The following is a 10,000-nucleotide window of genomic DNA, read 5'->3' on the forward strand; positions in this document are numbered from 1 at the left end:
TCTCTCTCTCTCTCTGTCTGTCTTTTCACACCTTTAACGCTGCACTTTTTCGCTCAGATTTCTCATGGAAACTTTGTAAAAATCCAATTATTTGCGGTTTCTCTGAGTGTTTTTGTCTGTTCTGTTGTCAGGATTTGTCGGTTTTCTCGCTCGTTTCGCTAATTAGCGTTTGTTCTGAGAGGCGAAGGTCCTGCCACGCTCGCGTCATGTCCTTCATCGTCATGGCAACCACACATTACATTCCCGCCTCGACGCGCTATTTTCACACCAGTGCAGCTACACAAACTTATGGAAGCTTTCAGTAGTTCATCGTCTTTCTTTTATGCACCGCATGAACCTGCAGTAAATCTCATCCTGTATGATTCATAAGCCTTTTGAAAAGTGGGGACATGGGTAATGTCCTCATATTTCACCCTCTCCTGTAATACCTGTGTCATACCCATGGCATTATACACATTTGTGTCCTCATATGTCACAAACACATGACCCCCCCCCCCACCCACCCACACACTCGCTCACATACACAGACTACATCAGACACAGAGCGACAGATGAAGAGAGACAGGAGTGTTTGTGTGTGTAATTGAAGTGTCACTGTCTTGTGCGGTTTTTAAAATGATGGAACACACACGTGTGTATATATATTATTTTGAATTAAAGCAAATGTCAGTCTTTGACCTTTAGTTGAGCATGATATTTTCCAAAACGCAAACTCAACGACTCTGTGTGTGTTTGTGATGGGAGGCAGATGGAGGAATGCTTCTGTGTTTTATAATCTCTGTGGTTCTTGCTGATTTTAATCCAAAATTGGTTGAGCTCTCTGGCTTCAATTCAAATTGCAATATTAGTTTGTCTTTATACTGGAGTCTTTATCTCGTTCTGTGTGTCCTTCAAACTAAAGGATATACTATAAATTATTTATAGGATGCTTGTTTCTGTTTCAAGATGGCTTTCTGATTTCCATGTCCTTTGTTGGGCAGTACTTGTGGGTCTGATTTAAGTTCAAGTTTAAACTTTACTTTTCTCGTAAACAAAAGTTCAGTGACAAATTGTATATTGAAATACTAGTGAGACAGGTATATATTAGATATAAGTCCATGAGTACATGAATGATGTCAGTAGTGCGGCTGTACTTGAATGATTTACATTTAAATTTATGCATTTAGCAGAACTTTCCAAAGTGAAGGATGTCAGTAGTGTGGCTGTAGTTTATCATGTCTGTAGTGTGGCTGTAGTTTATCATGTCTGTAGTGTGGCTGTAGTTTATCATGTCTGTAGTGTGGCTGTAGTTTATCATGTCAGTAGTGTGGCTGTAGTTTATCATGTCTGTAGTGTAACTGTAGTTTATCATGTCATTAGTGTGGCTGTAGTTTATCATGTCATTAGTGTGGCTGTTGTTTATCATGTCAGTAGTGTGGCTGTAGTTTATCATGTCAGTAGTGTGGCTGTAGTTTATCATGTCAGTGGTGTGGCTGTAGTTTATCATGTCATTAGTGTGGCTCTTGTTTATCATGTCAGTAGTGCGGCTGTAGTTTATCATGTCATTAGTGTGGCTCTTGTTTATCATGTCAGTAGTGTGGCTGTAGTTTATCATATCATTAGTGTGGCTGTTGTTTATCATGTCAGTAGTCTGGCTGTAGTTTATCATGTCTGTAGTGTGACTGTAGTTTATCATGTCAGTAGTGTGGCTGTAGTTTATCATGTCAGTAGTGTGGCTGTAGTTTATCAGGTCAGTAGTGTGGCTGTAGTTTATCATGTCTGTAGTGTGGCTGTAGTTTATCATGTCAGTAGTGTGGCTGTAGTTTATCATGTCAGTAGTGTGGCTGTAGTTTATCATGTCAGTAGTGTGACTGTAGTTTATCATGTCAGTAGTGTGGCTGTAGTTTATCATGTCAGTAGTGTGACTGTAGTTTATCATGTCAGTAGTGTGGCTGTAGTTTATCATGTCAGTAGTGTGGCTGTAGTTTATCATGTCAGTAGTGTGGCTGTAGTTTATCATGTCAGTAGTGTGGCTGTAGTTTATCATGTCAGTAGTGTGGCTCTTGTTTATCATGTCAGTAGTGTGGCTGTAGTTTATCATGTCAGTAGTGTGGCTGTAGTTTATCATGTCATTAGTGTGGCTGTAGTTTATCATGTCATTAGTGTGGCTGTTGTTTATCATGTCAGTAGTGTGGCTGTAGTTTATCATGTCAGTAGTGTGGCTGTAGTTTATCATGTCAGTGGTGTGGCTGTAGTTTATCATGTCATTAGTGTGGCTCTTGTTTATCATGTCAGTAGTGCGGCTGTAGTTTATCATGTCATTAGTGTGGCTCTTGTTTATCATGTCAGTAGTGTGGCTGTAGTTTATCATATCATTAGTGTGGCTGTTGTTTATCATGTCAGTAGTCTGGCTGCAGTTTATCATGTCTGTAGTGTGACTGTAGTTTATCATGTCAGTAGTGTGGCTGTAGTTTATCATGTCAGTAGTGTGGCTGTAGTTTATCAGGTCAGTAGTGTGGCTGTAGTTTATCATGTCTGTAGTGTGGCTGTAGTTTATCATGTCAGTAGTGTGGCTGTAGTTTATCATGTCAGTAGTGTGGCTGTAGTTTATCATGTCATTAGTGTGGCTCTTGTTTATCATGTCAGTAGTGTGGCTGTAGTTTATCATGTCATTAGTGTGGCTGTTGTTTATCATGTCATTAGTGTGGCTGTTGTTTATCATGTCAGTAGTGTGGCTGTAGTTTATCATGTCAGTAGTGTGGCTGTAGTTTATCATGTCTTTAGTGTGACTGTAGTTTATCATGTCATTAGTGTGGCTGTTGTTTATCATGTCAGTAGTGTGGCTGTAGTTTATCATGTCTGTAGTGTGGCTGTAGTTTATCATGTCAGTAGTGTGGCTGTAGTTTATCATGTCTGTAGTGTGGCTGTAGTTTATCATGTCAGTAGTGTGGCTGTAGTTTATCATGTCAGTAGTGTGGCTGTAGTTTATACAGCCGTCAGGCTGTATGTGAATGATGTCAGTAGTGCGGCTGTAGTTTATCATGTCATTAGTGTGGCTGTTGTTTATCATGTCAGTAGTGTGGCTGTAGTTTATCATGTCAGTAGTGTGGCTGTAGTTTATCATGTCTGTAGTGTGGCTGTTGTTTATCATGTCAGTAGTGTGGCTGTAGTTTATCATGTCAGTAGTGTGGCTGTAGTTTATCATATCTGTAGTGTGGCTGTAGTTTATCATGTCAGTAGTGTGGCTGTAGTTTACCATGTCAGTAGTGTGGCTGTTGTTTATCATGTCAGTAGTGTGGCTGTAGTTTATCATGTCATTAGTGTGGCTGTTGTTTATCATGTCAGTAGTGTGGCTGTAGTTTACCATGTCATTAGTGTGGCTGTTGTTTATCATGTCAGTAGTGTGGTTGTAGTTTATCGTGTCAGTAGTGTGGCTTTAGTTTATCATGTCAGTAGTGCGGCTGTAGTTTATCATGTCAGTACTGCGGCTCTAGTTTATCATGTCAGTAGTGCGGCTGTAGTTTATCATGTCATTAGTGTGGCTGTTGTTTATCATGTCAGTACTGCGGCTCTAGTTTATCATGTCAGTAGTGTGGCTGTAGTTTATCATGTCAGTAGTGCGGCTGTAGTTTATCATGTCAGTAGTGTGGCTGTAGTTTATCATGTCAGTAGTGTGGCTGTAGTTTATCATGTCAGTAGTGTGACTGTAGTTTATCATGTCAGTAGTGTGGCTGTAGTTTATCATGTCAGTAGTGTGACTGTAGTTTATCATGTCAGTAGTGTGGCTGTAGTTTATCATGTCAGTAGTGTGGCTGTAGTTTATCATGTCAGTAGTGTGGCTGTAGTTTATCATGTCAGTAGTGTGGCTGTAGTTTATCATGTCAGTAGTGTGGCTGTAGTTTATCATGTCAGTAGTGTGACTGTAGTTTATCATGTCAGTAGTGTGACTGTAGTTTATCATGTCAGTAGTGTGGCTGTAGTTTATCATGTCAGTAGTGTGACTGTAGTTTATCATGTCAGTAGTGCGGCTGTAGTTTATCATGTCAGTAGTTCGGCTGTAGTTTATCATGTCAGTAGTGTGGCTGTAGTTTATCATGTCAGTAGTGTGGCTGTAGTTTATCATGTCAGTAGTGTGACTGTAGTTTATCATGTCTGTATTCAGGCTGTAGTTTATCATGTCAGTAGTGTGGCTGTAGTTTATCATGTCAGTAGTCAGGCTGTAGTTTATCATGTCAGTAGTGTGACTGTAGTTTATCATGTCAGTAGTGTGACTGTAGTTTATCATGTCAGTAGTGTGACTGTAGTTTATCATGTCAGTAGTCAGGCTGTATGTGAATGATGTCAGTAGTGCAGCTGTAGTTTATCATGTCAGTAGTGTGATTGTAGTTTATCATGTCAGTAGTCAGGCTGTAGTTTATCATGTCAGTAGTCAGGCTGTATGTGAATGATGTCAGTAGTGCGGCTGTAGTTTATCATGTCAGCAGTGTGACTGTAGTTTATCATGTCAGTAGTGTGATTGTAGTTTATCATGTCAGTAGTGTGACTGTAGTTTATCATGTCAGTAGTGTGACTGTAGTTTATCATGTCAGTAGTCAGGCTGTAGTTTATCATGTCAGTAGTGCGGCTGTATGTGAATGATGTCAGTAGTGCGGCTGTAGTTTATCATGTCAGTAGTGTGACTGTAGTTTATCATGTCAGTAGTGTGATTGTAATTTATCATGTCAGTAGTGTGACTGTAGTTTATCATGTCAGTAGTCAGGCTGTAGTTTATCATGTCAGTAGTCAGGCTGTATGTGAATGATGTCAGTAGTGCGGCTGTAGTTTATCATGTCAGTAGTCTGACTGTAGTTTATCATGTCAGTAGTGTGATTGTAATTCATCATGTCAGTAGTCAGGCTGTAGTTTATCATGTCAGTAGTCAGGCTGTAGTTTATCATGTCAGTAGTCAGGCTGTATGTGAATGATGTCAGTAGTGCAGCTGTATGTGAATGATGTCAGTAGTGCGGCTGTAGTTTATCATGTCAGTAGTGAGACTGTAGTTTATCATGTCAGTAGTGTGATGGTAGTTTATCATGTCAGTAGTGTGACTGTAGTTTATCATGTCAGTAGTCAGGCTGTAGTTTATCATGTCAGTAGTCAGGCTGTATGTGAATGATGTCATTAGTGCGGCTGTAGTTTGGTCTGGCTGTATTCTACAGTGCATGTGTCTCCAGTGTTTCTATGGCGACTGGGGAGGCAGCGCTGTTGGAATAACAACCAGAACCTGTGAACACCGACCGGCCGCAGCGAACAACTATCAAACATCAAACTACACCGTCAGAATAGGATAAATGCGGATGCATAAAACAAGTGAAAAATCACAGACGCGGAATATGTATGTGTCAGGTTAGTAATTGTTTTCATTGTATTACTCTATTATATATATATATATATATTTTTAAATGTTTTTTGGGCTGTTAAACAACTAAACTAAAGCTCTCGCAGTGCAAAATGCAAATGTGAATATTTACCATACATGTAAACAAGGCTTGTTTGCTTTGCGCTTGTGTGTGAGCGTATTATTCTCATCTGAGTGTGTGGGTTGTGTAGGCATAAGAAACTGTGATTAACACACTCTCTCTCTCTCTCTCTCTCTCTCTCTCTCTCTCTCTCTCTCTCTCTATGTGTGTTTGTCTGTCTATCTCTCTCTTTTTTCTCTGTTCGTTAGGGTATAAAAATACATGCCGTTGTCAGGTGTTTTATGAGAAATGTTGCACATGATTGGAGCAGCTGTACGCCACAGATTATAGACGTGAAAGATGATTCTGATGAAAAGCACTATATATTTTCTCTGAGCAGTTACACACAAGCACATTTCCACGTTTCTTATAATTTTGCTTGGTCATTTTACAGGATAAAGGGAAAAAAAGGATTTTCCTGTGTGTGTGTGTGTGTGTGTTTGTGTTTGTGCGTGTGTGTGTGTGGTCACAGGTGTGATGTGATTGTTTGTTTGGTCTTTCCCTTGACATTTCTGTAATGTAAATGAGTTAGAAAAGGTTAATAAACTCAGCTGGACTTTAATAATGGACCTCCAGTAACACACACTCATAAGCCTATGGCACTAATATCCTCATATTTACACATCAAGTGCAAGACAAATGTTAAACAGCTTTGCTGGTTTTCATCATCTCAGCGGTCGTAATCGTCCACTCACTGCTTTATTTGCATGTGTCTTGCAAATCTCTCTTCTACCCTTTCATCTTGTTGTCCGTTTCATCCTGTACTTCTCTCCTCCTCTGGCTGGACTTGTCCTCACTCTCTCCTCCTGTCACAAACACCGTTAATCCGCCTCTTATGAGGGATTTTCCACAGCAGGGAATCTGGCAACCCTGTGCCCTGTAATTGTGAAAAAGCATTTTTTTTTTCAGATCAGCTTAATTTTCTGACCTTCTTCAACTAAATGGCCACTTGAGTCTTGTGGAGATGATTTATTCTAGTTCTTTGTTTGTTTTGTTTGTTCCATGTTGGTGAAATTTTGCTGTTAAAGCCAGAAATATTACTCTTGTGTAGATGGAAATGCTCGAGCAATCATTTCTGTTAACATGTTTTTTGTGTTGCTGTGTCAATTTTCCTTCAGATGTCAACAAACCATGTGTCATTATGACGGTTATTATAGTTAATTACAACTAAAAACATAAAATACTTAATATATATCATCTGAAAGAAATGCAATAATACATATATGTATTTTATTTCAGCTAGTTGCATACTGCATACTGTTTTCTCAGTTTCATTTAGTTTAACTTGATGTACTAAAATAACAAAAAAAATGTAATTAAATTAATTAATACAAATGTAATTAATACAAATTTTACTAAAATAGAATACAAAATAATTCAAACTATTTATAAAATCTATCTAGCTTAAAGTATATTACAATAACAATGGTCATTATGTGAAATAGTTATATATTTACATATTAACTAACTTTTACTTGAACTGTTGCTGTTAATCACTAGAAATAGTATTACATATTTATTTATTAATATAAAATATTTGTACATCTTGTTTGCATATTCATTTTTATATTTAATATTGTACTATACATTTAATATTTAATTAAACTATTTATGTATACATTTGATATATAATTAGCCTAGCCTAGTATTTGTATATTTTGTTGATTAATTATGAGATATACATATTTATTTTGTTAAGGTATAATAACAATAATAATTATATATACACACACACATATATATATATATATATATATATATATATATATATATATATATATATATATATATATATATATATATATATATATATATATATAATATTGCATAGTTAGTTTGTATATTTATTTTTTGTTTCAGTTTTGTACTACTTACGTTTGTGTTATATATTGCGTTGTGCAGTTAGCAATCAAAAAACAACTACTTATTTAATATTTATTTATACATTTGATATAATAATGAGCCTATGCATATAGTTTAATACTAATATTACTTTTTTTTGCAAATTTGTAGCTTTAACATTGTACTATTTATTCATTTATACATTTGATATGATAATAAGCCAGTGTATGTAGAATAATAATAATTGTATTGTCTAATAAAAGCTTTCATTTGAAATTAAATTATTATGTCTTTTTGCAGCCGGATGACAGATGCAGATACAAGGGGGTGTTTATGGGACCCTCAGGCTTTCAGTATCTTATGAGTCTCATATAAAATATAAAGTGTGAATCATGCTTTAATAACGTCTCGTTGACAAAGTGCTCGCTGAGAAAGAGAGTTAATAATGAGACCAGCAAAGCAGACAGAATGCTGTTTCTCACATCTCTCATGTTGTGCTTCAGAAATAGAAAAATAAGAAGTGAAATCCTTCAATCAAACTCACAGTAAATCCTGACGGTGACCTTCATCTGATTCTGGCTCATTTATCATTTGTGAGTCATGGCACGTTTAATATGCTCATATTAATCAGACCAATCAGACAAGCTCGAGCCGTTTTACACAAACATCAGCTCATCAGAATCCACACAAAAATTGTCTTTCTGTTTTTAAAGTTAATTTGAAACGATTGAACAGTAACTCATCATGTTTTATAGTTCAGGCAGAAATATTCACAGTTTGATGCACGAGTGTTATATATATGCTAATTTAATGTACATACACTTTATCATGTATTTGGAAACTGGAATTCAGTTTCATAATTTATTAATTCTCATTATGCATGACGAGGCATTTCAAACAGATGTTGTAAAATGTCTTTTTCTTTCTTAGAAATTGCATTATGAAGATATTAATTCGATGAAATATGGCATCCCGGACCTTCTGTTTTATATGACAGCATATACAATTTGGTTTAAAAAGGTTAAATGAATAATACATGAAGTATTACAACATAGACTTAAAGTTTTTCAAATATTATAATTAAAACGTATAATATAATATAATAATATAATATAATGAGACTTATAATAAATAATAATATATGAACAAATATACTATTTTATATCTTAATTAGATGGTTTCTCATGATTATAAGTGTTGGGTTTCCCTCTGGCTGATATTTTAAGCATCAGGATTTATGAAGCTCTGCAGTATTTAAATGTTAAAGGTCTCGCTGCGCCCCTGGTTTTATTCTTTTGGTAATTTAAAAAGCTAAAATAACACAACTTGACCTCAGTCCCAGAGGACTTTTGGTAATAAAGCTGTGAGACCACACACTGAGATCAGTGTCGTTTTAAACTCCCATCATGCTTTGCTGCCGGGCGTCCGTGGTGGAGAGATTTATACCAATTTCGGAGGAGAGAGAAGTAATTTAGGCCTTCAGACCCAGGATTAAACCGAGAAGAAGGCTTTATTCTACAGGATATTTAAGTACAAACACGTTTAATAAGCATTCTTCATTTTTAGGAAACACCCTCAAGGTACAGATGAAAAAAAACTTATAGATATCATCACCATACTTAACCAGTTTATTGATAACAAGAAGTATTACACAAAAAAATTGTTTTACAAGTTTTCTTAATAATTTGTTTTGTTTAAAATGCAAATTAGGCATTATTTAACTAAGTATGCACTAATTTGCATATATTTCCTGAAGATAAATTTGAACATTGGATAGATCCAGGTTCAAAATTCTTGTCTGATTTTGTTGACACATTATAGTTAAAGGTTTGTTGTGAGGGGATTTGGGATTTATCTTTTTATCACTCCATAAATCAGAAAATACTGTCAATAGATGGAAAAAAATATATCGTTTTCATCATATTTTAAGGAATAAAAATGTTATAAAAATAAGGCAAAGGATGTTCTGGACAAATCCCTCACTAAAAACCTTCAGAATATAGATATGAATAAACCTCTAAGTTTTGGTGTGTGTAAGTGATGCAGAAGTGGGGGAGCAACTCATTTTGTGGACTCGGCTTTTAGAGATATGTAGTGAAAATCTGCAGATAAAGTGCAATAAAAGTGTATTTTGAAGTTTTCTTTCCATTAGTCTGAAACAACACTTTATGAAAAGCCAGATAGGCTAAAATAAAAATAAAAAAATGTCCTGTGGTGTCTTGCTTCAAGAACCTGAACACAGACAATTACAGCTACAAGCTCGATTTCACGTGCCATTGCTTTGCAAAATGCTGCATTACAAAAATGAGTGCAAATACACAATGCAAAGCATTCTCAACATTGCTGCAAGCTCACTACAGCAGCATTAGGGTAAATGGTCTTTATCTTTGTGTGTGTGTGTGGGGGGGGGGGCATGTTTTTGTGACATATGAGGACTCAAATGTGTATAATGCCATGGGTATGACAGGTATTACAGGAGAGGGTGAAATATGAGGACATTACCCATGGCCCCACTTTTCAAAAGGCTTATAAATCACACAGGAGGAGTTTTTATGAGAAAGTAAAAATGCAGAATGTTTCCTGTGATGGGTAGGTTTAGGGGCTGTGTGTGTGTGTGTGTGCGTGCGTGCATCTGTGCGTGCGTGCGTGTGTGTGCGTGCGCCTGTGCGTGCGTGCGTCTG

The 10,000-nt window shown here is 36.4% G+C and overlaps 1 protein-coding gene across 7 annotated transcripts in view; it reads left to right on the top strand.

Moving 5' to 3' along the window:
* The window catches only part of LOC137084928 (cGMP-dependent 3',5'-cyclic phosphodiesterase), a 165,176-nt gene that overhangs the window by 89,300 nt on the left and 65,876 nt on the right, over positions 1-10,000 (top strand). The window contains exon 1 of one of the 7 annotated variants that reach the window (XM_067451498.1): positions 5,323-5,364. The exons of the other annotated variants lie outside the window; for them this stretch is intronic. Within the exon in view, the coding sequence (XP_067307599.1) occupies positions 5,356-5,364 (9 nt within the window). The 5' untranslated portion in view covers positions 5,323-5,355. Of the gene's footprint in view, positions 1-5,322; positions 5,365-10,000 lie in introns of those variants that run through there. 7 annotated transcript variants of the gene reach the window in all.

This window comes from Pseudorasbora parva, chromosome 8 (assembly GCF_024679245.1).
Source record: "Pseudorasbora parva isolate DD20220531a chromosome 8, ASM2467924v1, whole genome shotgun sequence".
In the NCBI taxonomy this organism is placed as follows: Eukaryota; Metazoa; Chordata; class Actinopteri; order Cypriniformes; family Gobionidae; genus Pseudorasbora; species Pseudorasbora parva.